The sequence below is a fragment of the Myotis daubentonii genome, chromosome 18 (assembly GCF_963259705.1).
Source record: "Myotis daubentonii chromosome 18, mMyoDau2.1, whole genome shotgun sequence".
In the NCBI taxonomy this organism is placed as follows: domain Eukaryota; kingdom Metazoa; phylum Chordata; class Mammalia; order Chiroptera; family Vespertilionidae; genus Myotis; species Myotis daubentonii.
Window position 1 is genome coordinate 28,627,706 of NC_081857.1, and position 20,839 is coordinate 28,648,544.

At 49.4% G+C, this 20,839-nt stretch overlaps 2 protein-coding genes and 1 non-coding gene across 4 annotated transcripts in view; all 3 read left to right on the forward strand.

The window, feature by feature from the left end:
* The first annotated feature begins 35 nt into the window (after positions 1-35).
* On the forward strand, positions 36-8,109 carry SSR2 (signal sequence receptor subunit 2). Its single transcript, XM_059675112.1, has 6 exons — positions 36-169; positions 851-1,005; positions 1,685-1,783; positions 3,088-3,196; positions 6,467-6,544; positions 7,579-8,109. The coding sequence occupies exons 2-6, from the start codon at positions 851-853 to the stop codon at positions 7,687-7,689; spliced, it is 552 nt and encodes a 183-aa protein (XP_059531095.1). The 5' UTR covers positions 36-169; the 3' UTR covers positions 7,690-8,109.
* Positions 5,932-6,057, forward strand: LOC132221463 (U6atac minor spliceosomal RNA). The gene has a single exon (XR_009450005.1). It is a non-coding gene; the product is annotated as a U6atac minor spliceosomal RNA (small nuclear RNA).
* An 8,893-nt stretch (positions 8,110-17,002) lies between the features above and the next one.
* The window catches only part of ARHGEF2 (Rho/Rac guanine nucleotide exchange factor 2), a 44,601-nt gene continuing 40,764 nt past the window's right edge, over positions 17,003-20,839 (forward strand). The window contains exon 1 of one of the 2 annotated variants that reach the window (XM_059674179.1): positions 17,003-17,140. The gene's annotated coding sequence lies outside the window, so the exon portion shown is untranslated. The remainder of the gene's footprint in view (positions 17,141-20,839) is intronic. The other variant, XM_059674178.1, reaches the window with a different exon arrangement.

The window sequence follows — 20,839 nt, forward strand, 5'->3', positions numbered from 1 at the left end:
AGCACTACAAAGGGAAAGGTGGGGCTTGTCCAAGAACTACAACTCCCAGAAGGCATCGGGCGGAGCACCGGGGTTTCCTGTCAAAGCTTACTTCCGGTCTTTCGGATGCTGACGCTCTTTTCCGGTACTGGTTCCTCCCCTCCCCCTAAAGGTTTCTTTGGGGTGCACGGTGAGTCCCGAGGAGGAGGGGGAGTCTCATGTCCGCGCCTCACTTAGCGGCCGAGGGTCAGCTGGGGGAGGGGCAGGAGAGAGGGCGCGCCGCGGAAGGGCGTTCAATCTTGGGAAGAGGCGAGAAGGGGGCAGAGCAGACTGAGCCCATGAGGGAACCACAAAAGGATGTGGGGGCGAGGAGAATGGGATCCCGGGGGTAGGATGGAGGGTGGGATGCAGGGTGTGTGGGAGGACCCCGCGAGCGCGCGGTGGGGTCTCAGTGGAGCTGGGCGATGGAGGAGAGGGCCACGTTCTGGAAGGCAGCAGCCATGGGGGACTCCTGTGTCAGGGAAAGCTGGGGGTGCTGCAGGGCTGAGAGCGGGCACCCCAAGAAAAGCCCTCTTGTAGCCACATGGTGTCATCTCAGAAGACCCTATCAGCTGGGGAGCACCTCGGTCCCCGGCAGAAAGAGGGTGGTGGGTCTGCTGGTGCTTAGGCCGATGATCCGAGGGCTGGCAGGGCCGCGATGGCAGGAGAGCCGCGAACAGGCCGTCCCAGCGGCTCCGAGGCCGCCCTGTGGCAGGGGCTGCTGCTTCCGGAACATCAAAGAGCTTCCCTGGGTTTTCAGGAAGGACTGTCGGGAAGCTGTTGGTGATTTTCCGTGCTTGCATGGACCGCTCACTTTGCTTCTTTCCCACAGATGAGGCTGCTGGCATTGGTAGTGTTGGCGCTACTTGCTGTCACCCAAGCAGAGGAAGGAGCCAGGCTTTTGGCCTCCAAATCACTGCTGAACCGATATGCGGTGGAGGGGAGAGACCTGACCTTACAGTACAACATCTACAACGTGGGCTCCAGGTAAGGGGGCCCTGGGGCCGCAGGGTAGGCCCCTCTCAGGCTTCTTGGATTTCCCGGCTGGGACAGCACCAGCAGTGATTTCCCCTTGGGAGACCTCCAGCAACAGATAGGAGCGAATGAGTACACTGCTGGACCGAATGGGGGAGGAGGACATTCTTGCCGAGGCTATAAGAAACCATCTCCCACTTTTTTTGAGTTGGGAGAGTTTTAGAGTGTGGAGAGAAGCAGGAATTGTGAAGCAGGGAGAGGAAAACGAGAAGGCATAAAATGTGTGATTCCGTCTTACCTCAGGGTTTAAAGTTGCAGCTTCCTTTGTTTCATTCGCCTGTACACATTTTTGTTGCGTTTTTAAATTTTGTTCCCTCTAATTTGATCTTCCATATGCGTCTTTGCTCCTCTCCCCCTCCATCCTCCCAAGAACACACACGGAGAAATTGAGACAAGAATGGGTTTGGGCCCATTTCTTCTACTAGATACTTGATATTTTGGTGCCTCTGAGACATAGAATCCAGTCCTTGACCTGGATTCTTCGGTGCAACAAACCCAAGTTACTGTTTATGTGAGTCATATGTGTCTTTTGTAGTTGTGAATTTTCAGGACAAGCTGGCGGATTTGATTGCTGATGGCTTTCATTTTCATATCCATGACTTGCAAACCTTTTTTGTTGCCTGTTTTCTAGTGCTGCATTAGATGTGGAATTATCTGATGATTCCTTCCCTCCAGAAGACTTTGGCATTGTCTCCGGAATGCTCAACGTCAAATGGGACCGGATTGCCCCGTATCCTCTTGACACTGGGTGATGAAGGCTGGCGGTGGGGGTGGGCGACATTGCCACCAAAGAAAGCAGCGGGGTCCCTTCGAACGGTCCAGGTGTGCATGGCCGTTCTTCTGTCATCTCTCTGGGTGAGATGGGGCAGGAGATACTGGTGGCAGCTGTGTTCATGTGCTTTGGATGCCCCTGCGGTTCTGACGTTCAGGTTATAAGCCCTACGACATGCTCTATTGGGAAGACGTAGACACTGACTAGTAGATGTTTGTGGCTCAGCAAAGGAGGGTGCCTTTAAAAGAAATTCAATTGGATGCTAACCTGGGGGACCTTTCAAAGACTCTTCTTAGTCAGTGAGTCTCTTATTCTGATCTACCAGTTGTTTCCTGAGTGTTTTGAATTAGATTTATTTCCCCATGTGAGTTAAAGTAGGTTTAGATTTTCTGATGAGAGTTAGTGTTCTCTTTGTGGTTTTTGTTTGTTTTTATTTTGCATTTTCAAGAACTTCCTTCAGTTATAGTCAATGAAAGATTTTCTGTGAGCTTAAGTGACTAATTTTTCATCCATAACATATATTGCTTGAAAGTTTACTTTAGCCCTAACCGGTTTGGCTCAGTGGATAGAGCGTCGGCCTGCAGACTGAAGGGTCCCAGGTTCGATTCCGGTCAAGGGCATGTCCCTTGGTTGCGGGCACAAACCCTAGTGGGGAGTGTGCAAGAGGCAGCTGATCGATGTTTCTCTCTCATCAATGTTTCTAACTCTCTATCCCTCTCCCTTCCTCTCTGTAAAAAATCAATAAAATATGTTTGAAAAAAAAAAAAAAGTTTACTTTAAAAACTTCAATACTAAGTACATCATAGATTTAAAACTTGGCTAAAAAGGCATCATATTGCCCTACCTGGTTTGGCTCAGTGGATAGAGCGTTGGCCTGCGGACTGAAGGGCCCCAGGTTCGATTCCAGTCAAGGGCACGTACCTCCGTTGCAGGCTTTTCCTGGGCCCAGGCCCTGGTCAGGGCTAGTGCAGGAGGCAACCAATCGAGAGATATTTCTCTCTGTCTTTCCCTCTCTCTTCCACTCTCTCTAAAAATCAATGGGAAAATGTCCTCGGGTGAGGATTAAAAAAAAAAAAAGGTATATTATAATATACTTTAGGCTTACAAAAAAGTGTATGTTTATTATTCTTGCAGAGGATTGCAAATATGCAATCACCACATGTATTGGCAACTTCTTTTGTAAATGGTACATTTAGTCCACAAGTTGAAAGGTTGTTACAACTTTAGCTTCATCTTTTTCCCTTCCTTAACTCTTGGGCCAGTGCTAGCAACGTCTCCCATACTGTTGTCCTGCGCCCTCTCAAGGCCGGTTATTTCAACTTCACCTCAGCGACTATTACTTACCTGGCCCAGGAGGATGGGCCCGTTGTGGTGAGTTGCCCCGACGCTCAGATCTGCCTTTGAAAACTCTTGCAGAAAATTGTCAAGGTAGCCACTAAATTCTGAGAAAGATAAGAAAGACCAGAAACGTGGGATGTTGCCCTTAGGAAATATGTTTCAGATTAAAAAGTTCCAGAATAAAGCAATTGAAACGGATGGGAGGGGAGTACTGTAGCATTCCCTTCCTCTTCATTCCTTCTGCTTGGCTTTTTATCTGGAATGTGTCAAACATCGCCCCGTTCATTGCTGTCTTCGCCTTTCCAATTCGTCTATGCCGCTGTCAGATCATCCCCATCTTCATTGTTTCCATGCCTTTCCCTTGTTTGGATGCTCCTGCTCATTCCATCAAGGTCTAGCTTTTCTGCCTCATGGCATACCCTCCAGTAGCCCCGCTGTTCTCTGCCTGTCCTGCTTTCTCTCCACTCGACCCACAAAGACCCTCCATCCCCGTTAGGCCAGGCTCCTCCCAGTGCTGTTCTTCCCACTTTGCCTTGCCTCTGTTTGAAGTACTCTCCCTCCTCCACTTCGTTATCCGACGCCTTCTCGAGACCCAGCTCTGAGCTGCAAGGCCTTGTTTGTGTCGTCTGCGTTCACAATTCCCATTGCTCTTTCCCACTCCTTTCAATAATCATTCATCGAGGCAGCGGAACGTCTGTCGCTCTTAGGTTGCAGGCACTTGAACATTTCATTATTTATTGTCTTCAGTAGTTCTCTTTCTTTATGTGTAGGTCTTCCCCCCACCCTCACTCCCAATTTAATACACACCCCTTGAAGCCAGGGACTTTGTCTTAGATTTCTCTCTGTTTCCCATATTTAATAGAAATAGTAGTCAGTAATCTTTGACTGATTGATGTAAAGGTCAATAGACATTTATTGAGCCCCTGCAATGTGCTGGACCCTGGGGATACCAAGAAGATTAAGACGCTGCCCCAGCCCTCAGGAACCTTAGGTCATGAACTCATAAAGGCCTCTGACGGGACCATACGATGGGCCGTTGGCTACGTAGCAAGTACACAGTAGGGAGAGGACTTTGAATAGCGTCAACCATAGAACTAAACAACATCCAAAATTCTCGTTAAATGCACATTCTGAATTTTCTTTTTTTATAAACCACGTGGAGCCATATTTCTGTAATCCCTGTTACATTGCCGCATCTTGTGTCATTTCTACTTTCAGAATCAGCTTTAGAAGTAGTGCTGGGGGTGTGAAGTACAGCACAGGGAACACAGTCAGTGACATTGTAATAACTAGCTGTGGTGCCAGGTGGGCACTGAAATACCAGGGGGACGCTTTGTAAAGTAGATGATTGTCTAACCACTATGCCGTACACCTGAAACTAATATAAAATAATATTGAATGTAAACTGTAATTGAAAAAATATTTAAAATAGCCTGGCAGGGTGGCTCAGTTGTTTGAGCTTCCTGTGCACCAAAAGGTTGCCGGTTCGATTCCTGGAAAGGGCACATACCTGGGTGGTGATTTTGATCCCCTCTCAGGGAGCATGCAGAAGGCAACTGATTGATGTTTCTCTGTCTCTCTCTGTGTCTCTCTCTTCCTTCCTCCCTCTCTCTACATGTCCGTGGGTGAGGATTAAAAACAACAACAACAAAAAGACATAATAAGATACTACCTCACACACACTATGATGGCTATAATAAAAAAAATGAAGCCGTAACCGGTTTGGCTCAGTGCATAGAGCATCGGCCTGCGGACTGAAAGGTCCCTGGTTCAATTCCGGTCAAGGGCATGTACCTTGGTTGTGGGCACATCCCCAGTAGGAGGTGTGCAGGAGGCAGCTGATCGATGTTTCTCTCTCATCAATGTTTCTAACTCTCTATCCCTCTCCCTTCCTCTCTGAAAAAATCAATTATATATATATAAAATGAAGACAGTAACATGTTGGCAAAGATGTGAAAAAATAGAATGCTAAAACACGACTGGTGAGAACATAAAATGCTGCCGCCACGTTGGGAAAACAGTTTGGCAGCTCCTCAAAAAAATAAAAAGAAAGAACCAACTTTTAGGACTTTGGTTCTACATGGTGTCTAATGGGTTAAAAGACAAAAAACCAAAGGCTCAGCTGCCACTTTAGAACGAAGTTGTTTGCAGTGTGCTCCAAAGTCTTGGCCTGCTCCCCAAGACAGGAATGTGGGCCAGACTCAGCCCCCCTAGTTATGTACTTTTGGGCAGGGCTTTGTACTGTCCAGAATCTTTCTCATTTCACTGGGGCCTCACGGCACTCTGTACAGAGGAGTATTTCCACGGGAGGAATAAGGAAACGAGTGGCAAGTGCGAGTCATTCCATCACACACTTGGCCCTGCAGAGGGGCCAGTGGTGGTGAGCCACTCTTTCCTAAGTCTGAGTCTAAGGTAGGAGGATTTGGTTTGAATTTCAGCTGCATCCCTGGCCTACTTGTTTAGTAAATGCTCATCCTGTGTTTCTCAGGTCTCCTGGCTCCTAATTTACTCCCCTTTACAACACAGTAAGGATCATCCAACTCTCTCTAGTTCAAAAGCTCTTCTTCCTCTTGAAGCTCTAAGAATCTAACACTTAGGCCCTGACTGAGTAGCTCAGTTGGTTAGAGCATCGTCCTGATACACCAAGGTTGTGGGTTCGATCCCCTGTCAGGGCACATACAAGAATCAACCAATGAATGCATAAATGAATGGAACAACAAGCCGATGATTCTCTCTCTCAAGTCAATTAAAAAAAAAAAAAAAAAAGCGTGTTGCATGAAAGGAGAGAAGGTTAGCACTCCCCTTGACAAGGATGGAATTGGCTGTCGGGCCTAACAACACGCATACGGTTAAGATATTGCCACCTACTTCGTGGCATCTAACCACTGTTTTTATAAGCCAGTCAGAGAAAGATAAATACCACATGATCTCACTCATTTGTGGAATATAGAGAACAACATAGACTGATGAACAGGGACAGATCCAAAGACAGAGAAACAGCGATCAGACTATTAATCCCCAGAAGGAAAGTAGGGGAGGGAGGGGGTACGGGGAAGAGATCAACCAAAGGACTTGTATGCACGCATATAAGCCACAGCAATGGACATGGACAACAGGGGGATGAGAGCATGAGTGAGGGGGGAGGGGATGGGGGTTAATGGGGGGGATGAGGACACATTTGTAATACCTTAACTAATAAAGAATTTTTAAAAAAGAGTAACGCTTAGAACTAGGTTGGTTGGGACTGCCCTTTCTCAGGTGAGACAGTGTGGGGCTTGCCTTATGTCCTGCTTTTCTTTTCAGGTTGGCTTTACCAGTGCACCTGGACAGGGAGGAATCCTGGCTCAGCGGGAGTTTGATAGGAGATTCTCGCCTCACTTTGTAAGCGGCACAGTGTTGTCTGGGATGAGACCACCTTGGGTTCTGGGACCTCTTAGCCTCCTTAGATTTGTTTAGTTGGTTTGGTGTTTGATACAGCCATCAAATATCCTGATTTAACTATAATTAGAGATTTTTAGTAATGAGATCACAATTATCAGAACCAAAAAACTGCCCTTTTTCTTTCCTCATCCTTGAGTAGAACCCCATCTTGGAGTCCTGAGTCTGTTTTGAGATTTAAAAAGAATATCTGCTTAGATTCGAAGAGTTGTAGAGCATTGGGAAGGTGAAGCGGGAACTTAGCTGTGGTCTAGTCTAAGAGAATTTTTTGAAGATTTGCCTAAAGTTCTGAATGAGGAAATTCACGTACTCATCCATTCATTCAGTGAATAATTATGAGGTTCCTAGTTATGTGCTCGGTTCAGTGCTTTGCTTTGGGAGACAATGGTGACCAAGACATAGCCCTTTTCATAAAGATCTTAGGGGCTCCTAGGGACTCAGAACAAGTCACCGAGGGGAGATGCTCTGATGGAGATCGTGTACAAGGTGAGGGCAGAGCATGCAGCAGGAACATGGAGCCTGGTCTGAGTCAGGGCGGGTTTCTGGAGGAGGAGGTTAGCATGGATGGGCATCGTAGGGAGAGGAGCAGCTCGGCGAGAAAGAGCAAGGTGCCATCGAGTAGTCTAGGAGGCTGGGGGGCAGATGAGGCGCAGGAATGGGGGAGGGGCTGGAGACAGTGGGGTTAGATCACAGGAGGCTTGACTGTCAGGGCGATACTTGGCCATCTCGCTCCTCACAGATGGTCTGGAAGAGAAAAGCTTTTCTTCCCGTCTGGGTGGGGTCAGGTGAGGCTTTGGCTTCACAGCGAGAAAGATGGATTGGTCTTCAGAGCCATTCTCCCGCAGGAGTGGTCAGAGGAGCCTTCCCGGCAAGGTTCTGCTTAAAATGTGGGCGGGGCTGCTCCCTTTCTCATCGGCCCTCCTTCCTGGTCCTCTCCTGTGCCCTCCCTCGTCTAAGCAAGGCCTTGTCTTCCACAGCTGGACTGGGCAGCCTTCGGGGTCATGACTCTCCCCTCCATCGGGGTCCCCCTGCTGCTGTGGTACTCCAGCAAGAGGAAATACGACACGCCCAAGACCAAGAAGAACTGAGGGGCTTGCACAGCCCTCCCATCCCAAGAAATGCAGGTGCTTTCCAGACTCCAGAGGGATCTCAGATGCAGTCTCCTCCCTTAGCCCTCGGCCGCCTTCTCCTGGGCCCTGCCCTGCTCTCATCCCGAGGGAAGGACTGGGCCGAGGACTAAGAGAGCCTCGCTTCCCTCTTGAAGCCATACAGACAAGAAGGCCCCGAGCCTAGAGGTGCCTGGGGTGTTTTGCTGGCGTATGAGCTCTCCAGTGCAGGAGGGGGCCTTTGGAGACGGCATGACACCACCCCCATCTGCTCTCCCCTCTCAGAAGGGGATAGAAGATAAAGTGAAAGCTGTGGGACTCTTGGAGGCTGCCCAGCTCCTGTTCCGGGTTAGGGAAGTGCTTACCAAATGGGTTTTCTAATAAAAACAAATGCCACACTGACTTGCCCGTTTTCTTGTCAGCTGAGTGAGTGCAGGTTGTTGGAGCTCAAACCTGAGAGCCGAGGCTCCTGGGCAGATGAGCCAAGTCCTGCCTCATTGCTGTGGGGGTTGTGGGTCCTGTTCCCATGGAGATTCTGTCTGTCTGCTTTTGAGCGCCTTGCTTCATCTCTGATTTCCCTCTGCTCTCACCAGTCACCACATATTCCCCAGGACCGGTCCTGACTGTTCGCACCTCTTAGCTCAAGGAGGGGTGGGGAAGCCGTTCTCACGCCGGGAAGACATTCTGGTCTCATATACTGACTTGTTTTTGTAATCCTCACACGAGGATATTTTTCCCCATTGATTTCTAGAGAGAAGGGGGGATGGGGAGTGGAGAAACATCCATGTGAGATGAAAGGGCGAGGGCTATGCCCTCCATCCTACCCTGGATCCTCCATGTTGGGGCAGAGGCCATGTACTCAGAAGAGTGCCTTCTTCCCGGAAGCCCAGGCCCCTGCTGGCCACGCCCGGGATTTCTAATGACAAGCAAGGGATGTTCGCGCCATAGAGATGACCACATCCTGTGCAACAAGACCCGACTTGGCGCCTGGCCAATCCGAAGGGCCCACAACTAGCCCCCTCCCCTCACTATTAAAGCCCTGATTTTCTCATGGATATCACTCGGTTTTCCGGTCGCCGCGTCGGCTGGAGGCCCGGGTCGGGTTAGCTAACTCAATAAAGGACCTTCTGCTTTTGCATCGGATTGGCTCCCTGGCATGGTATCTTGGGGATCTTGAATTCTGGGCATAACATTTTGGGGGCTCGTCCGGGATCCCCAACACCATCGATGGGACTCCCAGTCCGGAGGGCCTGACTGACCGCGGTAGGTCGTGTTTTGTGTGTGTCGTGTGTTTTGGTGTGAGCTCACTTCTGAAATCTGTAAATGCCTGTAAATGCCTGTAATAATGATCCCGTGGATGCACGGGATCAACAGGTGGGAGGAGCCGAGGGACGCCTCGATCCTCCGTCTGAAGGGGTATAGCTTTGCTTCCGCGGAGTCGGAAGGTCTGTAGGAAGCCCCTTAATCTGAGACAGGCAGGAGGAGTCGGGGGGCGCCCCGATCCTCCATCTGAAGAGGGGAAATTTTGCTTCCGCGGAGTCGGAAGGTCTGTAGAAACCCCTCAATCTGAGAAAAGGCGGGTCGCTCCTGCTGGTTGGCGCGCAGCCAACGTCTGGCTTTGGGTTTGTTTTGTTTTTTGTCTTTGTTTTTTGCTTCCATGGAGTTGGAAGGCTGTATTTCTTTGGGCCCTTTAGTTGTTTGTGTTTCCGTTTTATTTTGTAGACTTGCTGGATTAATAATTTCAAGGAGATTGGGGGAGGCTTTAGAGCTCCCTCAGGAATTGGGAAGTTGTTAGGAGTTGAATAGATTGTTTAAACTCTGAATAAATGTCTGATAAAAGTGTATGAATGTGGAGGGAGGGGGGACTGCTCTCACCCCTCCTTTGTGTGGCAGTCGGAGGCTGCCTGAGTGAGGGTCTGTGGAAACAGGTCACCCCCTCCCCAGGTAAATGCGTCTGGGATTTCTGTGCACGTGTAGGGAGAAAAGCTGGCTTAAAACTAATGTGCGCACCGTCCGATTTTGGATAGGGTTTTAAGCTAGCGTCTCCTTTCAAAAGTGCAGGATAAATCCCAAGACTAATCCATAATAAAGAACAGTTTTTCCAAAGGGGAAAAAAAACAAAAAACTGGTCCTTTGTTAATTAAGAAAGCTTTTCTTAATGGAGGGAGGAGATAGCCGCCTCCTGCCTGCAGCAAAATCTTAAAAAATGTGGTCAATTTACATCTGAAAAGACCAGGGAGGCCAAAAACCTGTCTTGCAAGGCTCGAATGTGGTTCTCCAGAGCCGCTTGAAAGTAAAAAGTAATTTGCCTCATAAAAAATCTAGAAGACAGAATTAAATCTGTTGGTTAAGTATTGAAAAATAAAATCTAGAAAACACTGCTTTCCTTAAACTAAGGACAATTAAAGGTTATGTCAAAGTCTTTCAGGTGAAAACTGTGGTTTCATACTGATCTTAAAGGGCTCTAGTTACCTTGCCAACTCAGTATTTGGGAGACCCAGGATATGCCTAAGTTTAACCTAGGTTCTAGATAATATGTTTACTTAAATATGTATCTTTGTTGTTTAAAATTGTTTAACTAGTGCTAATCACCTAAAAATTAAGGCTAAAAGTTCTAGCTACCTGGAAAGCATGGCCTTGGTGTGATAGGAGGAAAAAAGAAATGTTAAATGGATGGTAGACCAGTGAGCTGGGACTGGTCACTAATGGTGGATTGTAAAAAGGGCTGGTTGTGGCCTAACTTCTCCTTCCTTGGTACCCCTGAAACGTCAGAGGGTACTTCTGGCCTTGGTTTTCCAATATGTTTAATCTGTCAATTTTGTTGTTTCGCCAAAATCCTCTTGAGTGACATTGAATGATTCTTTCCTTCCTCTTTAACTTTTGGGGGACTGTGTGAATGGATTAATAGCTTCTAGATGGTATTCACCATCTCTGAGACTTCCAGAGAGAAGTCAAAACTCAGACTGGCTACACAACTGAAACTGATTTGTTGGTATTTTGTAATATAAATGTGGACCGTTTCTATCTGGATAAGACATAGGTCAAAAGTCCTGTCCTAGGATGTGAGAAAGAAAGCCCTCCCCATCTGTTCCTGTCTGCTCAAGATCCCAAGACTGTAAAAATATTTGTTCACTAAAAGGATGTAAGTATGGATGTTTATTTGGTGTTTATATGTCTACTTGGGTATAATTATTTGTTCATGTAAATGTGGAAGTATATTCTGCGCTAGGTTGGAATTTTGGAATTCTAGGGTAGATTTAAAAGGTATTTACGGCTTTTCTAGTCTGATTGGGACATTTAAAGGTGAGGCTCACAGTTCCTCAGGGCAGAGATTCCATGGGCCCTTCCCCCTGCCTGTGCTGAATTAAATAATACAGGCCAGTGTCATTTAGCTTGCTGGTTAAAGGAAAACAATGGGCCTTAGAATCTGTAAAGGTGGGCAGGAATGAAGCTGGTCAAATGTACTGAAAGGGTTTGGTACCTGTTGCTGCTAGCAAAGGAGGGGCTGGTACCCCTTCTAGCGCACTCCCTTCAAAGAGGCCTGGTTGCTGCTCTGCCACAAAGGGAACTGGTAGAAAGGCAAGAAAGCAGAGCGCTGTAACTGATAAACAGGGTTACCTAGAAGCCATCAGGACTTTGAAGTTCTCCAAGAGAGGAGGAATCTGACTCAGAGACTGGCGAGGACTGGGTCGCTTTTCTTTAACTATCTCTTTCCTTGAGAGGGCTCCAGAGGGCGCACGAGGACATTTGGCCACGCCTCCGCGCCATCTATGAGACCAGCCCAACCCCAACTCCTCATCAGCACAGACCAGGAGATTGGGTCTACATCAGAAGGCACCACCGGGAGACCCTAGAGGCACGTTGGAAGGATCCCTACATTATGGGGCTGACGACCCCCACCGCTCTCAAGGTAGACGGCATCACAACCTGGGTCCATCCGGAAAGACTTCATCACCAAATGGAGCATCGATCGATAGAGATCAACCCAACCTGCTCAAGCTCAAGCTACGGAGTGCTTGACCTGCCTGATTCCGGTAACATGACTCGCGATCGCTCCTGTCACCAGGAGCCCCCACAATACTGTGTAATACACTTAGATAATGCCTGCATCTTCATGGACATGGCTCCAAAAAGACAGGGACCATTTATAGAATCACATGTTTAGTAGAATATTTGGCTACCTGAAGCGGCCATGATGCCAATATTATGTTTCATTGTATTGATATGTTATATTAACCTTTGATTCCTTTGCAGGTTTGAATGTATGTTGGCTGTCCTGGAAGGGAGCTGTGTGGGGTGACCCCCAAAAGTAAAGGGTGTCTAGCTGCCAAGAGGACAAGTGCCCAACTGGGCAGGGAAGGGTGCCCATCAGGTTTTGGTCTCTGTTAAGAGACAGCTAACAGTTGGCAGCCTGTAATACTGTCTTGCAGGCCTGCGTGACCATGCCCATGTCAGGGGTAGTAAAGCTGGAAAAAGCCTGTTTAGACTAGAAAGTCTGAGGCATGGTTATGCATAGAAAGAAGGTTTTATACCAACAATTACTGTTTTGTTTTAAATCCATAAAAAGGAATTAGCAAGGAAAGTCAGAAAATCTTAGAGTAGATCAATATGTTTTTCTCCTTATGTAATTCCTCCAAAATCTGGCAATGCTAAATAAGTACGTTTCTTTGCATAGATTCAGTAAGACTGGTTCCTAATAGTGGTTTTATTAACGGAAAACTTTGACTGGAGTATCATGTTTTGAAGAGCCCTATCTGAGCTCTAAAGACTTGAAGCCACTAAGAATGCCACGAAGAAAGCCTGGTGTCCTGCCTGGGAGCCCTGAAGATGGCTGGCGCTGGAGCATCAGGCCCATGCCCTACCATCACTGGCGGTTGGTAAAAGTAGAAGGGGAGCAGTAAAGATGCCTCTGCATCCCTGCGGAACCCCCACACACTCTGGGCCGCAACGAGTAGGAGGGCTACTGAGATGGGCCTTAAAGCCTGGAGCGTGGGCTCAGGTGGAGTTGCTACAGGTGAAGGATTCACCTAACTCAGCAGATGCTGCAGGCAGGCCTGATGGCAGCTGGATGGCTTGGCTTCCTGGCCCTACGGGGCACATTAAGGTTCAACCATGAAATTCCAGCAAAGATAGTCAGTTACCATTCTTGTTGTGTTTATGCAAACATCAGGACAGTAAATAAATTTATCTTGATTTGGCTTTTTAATAGCCATGGAGGAATTTTAAGAAGAAAAATCCTATTTCAATAGAAGTCGTTAAAGCTAAAATGGTTTCTTTCCCTTCCACCGGACCATTTGTTAAATGTATAAAATAGTTCAGTTGATAGTTCTGTGTGCTCACTATGGGCCCCTAGCAACGGTGAAATAAAAGTGCAGTCCGTCTCATGATTGAGACGGAAGTTCCAAGACAAGGGGGGAATGAAAGGGCGAGGGCTATGCCCTCCATCCTACCCTGGATCCTCCATGTTGGGGCAGAGGCCATGTACTCAGAAGAGTGCCTTCTTCCCGGAAGCCCAGGCCCCTGCTGGCCACGCCCGGGATTTCTAATGACAAGCAAGGGATGTTCGCGCCATAGAGATGACCACATCCTGTGCAACAAGACCCGACTTGGCGCCTGGCCAATCCGAAGGGCCCACAACTAGCCCCCTCCCCTCACTATTAAAGCCCTGATTTTCTCATGGATATCACTCGGTTTTCCGGTCGCCGCGTCGGCTGGAGGCCCGGGTCGGGTTAGCTAACTCAATAAAGGACCTTCTGCTTTTGCATCGGATTGGCTCCCTGGCATGGTATCTTGGGGATCTTGAATTCTGGGCATAACATGAGAGAGACACATCGGTTGGTTGTCTCCTGCACAAGCCCTGACCAGGAATCGAGCCCAAGATCCTTTGGTCCCCAGGCTGACACTCTAACCACGGAGAAAACTGGCCAGGGTTTCTTACTGACTTCTTGAAAAGCTCTCTTATACCTGGTTCTAGTCCTCCCTCTGTTTAAGAACTAGCTTTTCTTGAGCTTGAATTATGCCTCTGCTCTGAGCTCTGGCCGGGGCAGCACCGGGATGCCCTGAGCTGTCCCTAAGCACGGCCTGTGGAAAGGCGGTGGGGAGAAGCCACTCCGAGCTGACTCTGTCCAGCCCAGGAATGCCGTGGTCCGAGAACAGCCTCCCAGGCAGGGGAGCAGCCCAACAAACACCCGCTTTGTTCCTGCCACCGAGTCTCCCAGTTTAGACTCTGTTGGGGATGGGGGGGGCGGGGGGGCGTGCTGCCCAACCGGTTTAACCTTTCCTCTGCCCAGCAGCGGAGCCTCTGGGCCCCAGGAAGGATGAAAAGGACATGGAGGCAACGCGAGGCTCCAAATGGAGTGGCCCTCCACCAGCTCACGTCCCTCCTCCAGGGGCTGTGGCTTGGACACCCCGGGACCAGCCAGGTGAGAGGGCAAGGAGGGGACAGCACAATGCTGTTGCCATGGGTCCTGGTGGAGCCCTGGGGCTTGCTCAGGAGAACGGGGAGAAAACAATGGCCAGGACCTGGGGGCTGAGGAGGAAAGGGGAGCTGGTCTATAAAGCATTCGTCTGGAGGAGGAAGCACACTTCTACCTGCGCGTCTCCCCGGGAACAGAGCGAGCTCACCTGCAGGAGGCGGTGTTGTGCTCTAGAGGCCAGGATGAGCTTCCTGACCCGAAGGTCCTAGAGAACTCTCCTCCCGTCTCCACTCAGAGGTGCTCCTTTCCCGAAACGGGCAATCTTTACCTTTCCTGGCGGAGCTCAGCACTCTGTCCTGGGCCTTGTAAGAACGGAGGAGACTCGAGCGGGGGAGGGGGCGCGGACAGCCAACAAGAGAAGCATTGTGAAGGCAGTTGGTGTCACAGGCACCTTGAAAAGGGGCCAAAACCAGATACTTCCTCTCTGAAGGGATCCACTTCCACTGGGGTCGGATGGAATGCGAGCCCACCCGTGAGCAGTGGGCTTGGAGAATAGAGAGCCTCTAAAACAGAGCTTCTCAACCTTTCACAGGGGTCGCCTAAGACCATCGGAAAACACATATATAATTACATATTGTTTTTGTGATTCATCACTATGCTTTAATTATGTTCAATTTGAACAATGGAATTGGGGGTCACCACAACATGAGGAACTGTATGTATTAAAGGGTCGCGGCATTAGGAAGGTTGAGAACCACTGCAATCTAGAGCAGTGGTTCTCAACCTTGGCTGCACATTAGAATCACCTGGGAATCTTTTTAAAATCCTGGTTTCTGGGCCTCATCCTCCGGAAATTCTGTTTCTTTGTTATGGGGTGGGGCCACAACATTAGTAACAAAGAAACAGAATTTCCGGAGGATGAGGCCCAGAAATCAGGATTTTACAAAGATTCCCAGGTGATTCTAATGTGCAGCCAAGGCTGAGGACCACTGCTCTAGAGGCAGACTTAGCTGGAGTAGTTGGCTTTATGATTGAACCCTGTTCACTTCTGAGGTAATTGACTGGGAGGAGGAGTGGTCGACAGCGTCCTTTGCTCTAATGGAAACCACCCTAGGAAGGTGGGAACCCTAATCTCCAGATTGTGTGCAGGTCTGCATGGCGGAGGGAAAGTAAGCCTGGGTCCCCCATCCTTCCTGGAGGTGGGGTACCATAACGGGCTCCTCCCTAAAAGGCAATACAGAGAGTAACCCAGCTGCCAACGTGTTCCAGATCCCACCCTGGAAGCCAGCTGACTATTCCTCCCACGTCGTCCAAACTCTCAGCTGGCACCTGCTCACTCACACACCCAGCCCTGGTACCAGGAGGAACCAGGTGCCTGGGTGTCCACCTGCACACGCTAGGCTTGGGGACTCCTCCTGAAGTAAGTCAATGGGAAACGGGTGTACAAATTTCCAAGAAACGGGGAAATGAATGCAGTGGCTCCGAGTGGTGGAAGCAGGACTGACCACAGACGGGCAGCATGCTGGGCATCCGCCCTCCTCACCCACCACTTGCTGGCTGGCTGACCTCAGGTAAAACACGCCCCTCCCGGAGCCTGCGTCCTCGTCTGAACAATCGCGAGATGGTTCAGTTAGAGGATCCCGAGGCCCCCACGCCAGTAAAAGGAGGCAGGTGTCTCCCCTGTGTTCTTGTGATGGGAGAAGCTACCCCGTCACCCATCGTGGGGTTTGGGGCCCAGCCAAGTAGGAAACGATGCAGTTTCCACATCTGGCAGCAACTGCCCTCTTCCTTTCACCCAGAACGAGGATTTTAGAGCAAGCATGGGCCGTGCCCCACCTGATCCAACCCTCTTCTTTAACGGGTCAGGAAAGGCACAGCCGGGTCAAGTGGCTTATCCCACACAGCGGCAGCTGGCGAATTTATTGAATAACTAGCAAGGGCCCGGCACTGGTGTGCCAGTATTTGCCCGTTTCTCATTGAACACCTCCAGTTTACAGATGAGGAAACCAGGCGAATACATCACTTCTCAGGCCCCGTAACTAGTGAGTTGGCAGAGCCAGCTAAGGTCTTGCAGCCCCAGCAGGGCTGTCAGGAGGAGGATCCAGTTACCTCGGCAAGTCCAGTGTTGGCCCATGCTGTCCTCTGCCCCATGGAAGACGTGGGGGTGAGCCAGCCACCCCCACCCCCAGCTGGTACCAGGGGAGAGGGTAGGGCAGCCGGTCAGATATCCTGGCCTGGCATCCACAACAATGCGGAGGGAGCTGAGCTGCCTGGTCACCATGTTCCTGGGGCTGAAGGGAGGGCCCTCCTCAGACGTAGCTGACCCCCTGAAGGCTCCTCCCTTCATCGCAGAAAGTACAACCTTTCCTCCTCTGCCCCCTGCGGTAACCTGCCTCTTAAAGGGACCAACCCGCGGTTTTGAAGCCAAATTGGAGCGAGGACCAAGGGCCTCCCTGACCCCAGGAGGACCCGGCTGTTAAGTCAGTTTCCAGCTGTGAGTCTTTCCCTGCTCTTCTCTTCCTCTCCTGGCTTCACCCTGTCCCCATTGGAGGGAGGGCGAAGCCTCCTTGGATGTCAGGCTCCCACGTCCTCTCCCCTCAGGATGACCCCAGCTCGGTTTCCTCTACCTGTTTCCACATGAACCTGAAACCCACCCGGGGGCCGCCCTTGGTCCAGGGAATGCTGAGCACGGGGCCCAGGAACCCTCAGGACCAGCGCACAAGGGGTTAAAGGCCTGCACACTGGGTGTTTGAAGTAGGGCGGGGAAGGGAAGTGCTGGAGTAATAGAAGAGGCGGCTGGTCTGGACTGGCACGGGTCCCCCCTGTCTTCTCCTGTGCAAACCTCTGGGCCATGAGCCCTCCCCTTAAAAGGACCATGTGAGGGGCACTTCCATGGAGGCGCTGGACTGGATTCTTAGCCGGCCGACCTTGATAAACCAGGACTTTTTCGTATTTGAAGTCACCAACTGAGGGCAGGAACAAGTCCCCATCCTTGGGATATCTCCCGAGTCTGGTGAGTTTCCCTCTCGTCCCTTTCTCGGGGTCCCTTCCCTATACAGGGGCACTCCCCCAGAAGCAGAGCTGGGAGGGGAGAACAGTGTGTGGCCTCTCTACCAGCCCCCTGCATTCAGCTCTCATGGTTAATTAGGGGGCCGTGTGTGTGTGTGTGTGTGTGTGTGTGTGTGTGTGTGTGTGTGTACAAAGTGGGAATCACAATTATGGCCAACAGTTAACACTCAAATACGTGTGTGACAAGCGATGCTAAACCCTCATCCATATTCTTAATCTCCACAATCCTATGGATTTTAAAACTCTGATACCTGAATTCATTCAGGGTCCCTTCCTAGTGCCCAACATTGTTCCTTTACCCCTGGGGGTTGTGAAATTTAAAAAACCACCAACTCATACCTGGAGCCAGGGACGCCCTGATTCTAGATTATCTATCAGATTAGGGGCTCCCTACTTTGCCCCCTACTTTTAGCTGTCACCTGGGATCTGATGGGTTAATTCCCTGGGACACAGTGGCCAAAGTCTTCTCAGGTGTGTCCCTCTGAACCTCAGACCCTTTCTTGCCCCACCTATTTGGCACAGTACCCATAACACATGCCAAGAAACTGGCAGGAGGAGATGGGAAAGGATTAGTTGGTCTCCCTCTCTTTGGTAGCCCCCACATGTCATGGGCTCCCCTGGGTCCATGCAGGGGATTTTGCTAACCCAAGTTTGGTTTGCAAACCAATTAAAAAAAAAAAAAAAAAAAGGTGACACCTGGAAGCCCAAAGCAGCAAATTCCGGATTGATTTGTGAACCTGGTTTATCAAAGACCTGGGTGTTATTTAGGGTGGTTGCTTAAGATGCCTGATTGCTGACTGAGTCAAAGGAGCTGTGGGAGGTCAGGGGGCTGGGGCTGCGGACTCTCTAGCTTTGAACTTAGGAATTAAGTAGTAACAATAAAATCAATATCTCTGCGCTGCGGGCCCTGAAGCAGGTGTGTACCTTGCAGAAGTCAACCTGGAAGCTGATGTGGGCTTTAGCCTGTACTTAGCCCTGTCCCACTATGAGATGGTACACATGTCCCACCATTGTCTTGGTCCACAGACCCTTCTGGGTTCTCTTCTCCATGCCTGACACCTGAATGAATGAATCCTCTCTCTCTATACCAGCAGTTCTCAACCTACCTCATGCCGCGACCCTTTAATACAGTTCCTCATGTTGTGGTGACCCCCAACCATAAAATTATTTTCGTTGCTACTTCATAACTGTAATTTTGCTACCGTTATGAATCGTCATGTAAATATCTGATATGCAGGATGTATTTTCATTGTTACAAGTTGAACATAATTAAAGCATAGTGATTAATCACAAAAACAATATGTAATTATATATGTGTTTTCCGATGGTCTTGGGCGACCCCTGCGAAAGGGTCGTTCGACCCCCAAAGGGGTCGCGACCCACAGGTTGAGAACCGCTGTCCTATACCCTTTGCCTTTCCTTTCATGTTTGGCAGTGGACAGGAAAGTAAGGGAAGGACAGTGAGTTCAGGATGCCAGTCTGCAACACATGTCAAAATCTCATGTGTTTCACACTGAGAAACAGAGTAATGATGTGACGGAATCAGGATGGGGAGGGGAGCGATCAGAAGCTCGGGTACTATGCCCTGCCATAGGACTGGGTGTCCGGGGTACCGGGTGGGAAGGAACTATGGTGACAGGGCCTCCTTTATCTGAAGTTAAGAGAGGCCCTGATTTAGCCCTCTTTGCAGACACTGTTGGATTAATGGTTTACTTTCTACAGGAAAAGAAGCAGGTAGGTTAAATTTTGAACCATCAAAGGGTTTTCAATGACCCTATCCCCCCAGGGCTGGGAGACCTGGAGGAGAGCCAGCAGGCCTCTCCCTCCCTCCCTCCCTTTATTATCCGGATCTGGGTCTGCCACATTATGGCCAGGCTTCAGGCAATTTAGGACCTAAATCCAGACCCAGGAAGCCCCCAGGCCGCCCTGGCTTCAGAAGGGCTGTGTAGTGTGGCCAGCAGTAGTTACTATCCCAGTGTTTGCTGGCAGCAAACATAGGCAGAGCCCTGCCTGCCTCCTGGCCTCATTCAGATTTCTAAGATAACAGACGGAGTAGAAAGGACAAATTCAACTTCTTTGGAGCCCCCATCTAATGTCTTTAGCAGTTTCTTCTTTTCTTTGGCTGGGGTGGGGGGTGGGGTGGAAGTGAGCACAACGATATATTTTTTTTTAAATATATTTTATTGATTTTTTACAGAGAGGAAGGGAGAGAGATAGAGAGTTAGAAACATCGATGAGAGAGAAACATCGATTAGCTGCCTCTTGCACATCTCCCACTGGGGATGTGCCCGCAGCCCAGGTACATGCCCCTGACCGGAATCGAACCTGGGACCTTCCAGTTCGCAGGCCGACGCTCTATCCACTGAGCCAAACCGGTTTCGGCGAGCACAACGATATTGCCAGATTTCTTTCAAAGCTAGAAAGAAAAGAACCCGGGCCCCCTAGTGCGATGGATTTGCTCTGAAAGAAGAAGATGTAGGCCCTCAGTCGCTAACTTTCTTCCCCTGTAGGCTCCAGAGGCAAGCCAGGACAGGGATGTGTTGGGGTCTTCCAGGTCCCTCTTCTCCCCAGCTCGCTGCAGAATGGAGTGCAGTGAGCCTGGATGTCTTTCTTTGATCTCTTTTTCCTCCTTCCTAAGATTTTTGAGACCCCGTTGCTCTAAATCAGGAACCTGCACAACTTTTCCTGTAAAGACCCAGATGATAAATATTTTAGGCTTTGTGGGCCACATGGTCTCTGTTGCAACTACCAATCTTGCTGTCATTATGCAAAGGCAGCCACAGACCATATATAAATGAATGAGCATGGCCGTGTTCCCCAAAAAATGTTACGAACACCAAAATTTGAATTTCATATAATTTTAGTGTGTCACAAAGATAGCAGGACAGATTTGGCCCACAGGCTACAGTTTGCCAACCCCTGCTTTAAAGTATCAGGGGTCACTCTGTCCCTCCCTTCTCTTTGAAGAGGACAGCTTCATCAGGGTCCATCAGGGGCTCCCAGCACGGAAAGGCTCTCTCTTATTGCTCTGGTTGTGTGCACTCTACTCCATCAGAAGTTATTTATGATAATTAGTCCCCATCACAATTGTGACTAGTTGGCCCATGGGTTATTTATTCTCCCCTTTTTTTTTAAAAAAAAATGTTTTTTATTGATTTTAGAGAGAGAGGAAGGGAAAAGGAGAGAAAGAGAAACATCCGTTGATCAGCTGCCTCCTGCATGTCCCCCACCAGGGATCCAGCCTGCAACCTGGGCGTGTGCCCAGACCAGGAATTGCACTGGTGAACTCTCGGTGCATGAACAATGCTCAACACACTGAGACATCAGACTGGCCAGGGCTATTCTCTCTCTTTTTATTTTATTTTTATCTTTTAAATATATTTTTATTGATTTCAGAGAGGAAGGGAGAGGGAAAGTGCTAGAAACATCAATGATGAGAGAGAATCATTGATCGGCTGCCTCCTGAACACCCCCACAGGAGACTGAGCCCGCAACCCAGGCATGCGCCTTTGACCGGAATTGAACTTGCGACTCATCAGCCCGCAGGCCGACACTCTATCCACTGACCCAAACAGGCTAGGGCTCTCTCTCTTTTTAAAGGGAGGATGGTGGGTAACCATCATATAATGCCTATTCTGTTTCTGCTT

Coding starts and splice junctions, on each gene's coding strand:
- SSR2 (XM_059675112.1), top strand. CDS start 851: ATGAGGCTGCTGGCATTGGTAGTGTTGGCGCTACTTGCTGTCACCCAA. Junction 1,006..1,684: donor ATCTACAACGTGGGCTCCAG/GTAAGGGGGCCC, acceptor CCTGTTTTCTAG/TGCTGCATTAGATGTGGAAT. Junction 1,784..3,087: donor AAATGGGACCGGATTGCCCC/GTATCCTCTTGA, acceptor CTCTTGGGCCAG/TGCTAGCAACGTCTCCCATA.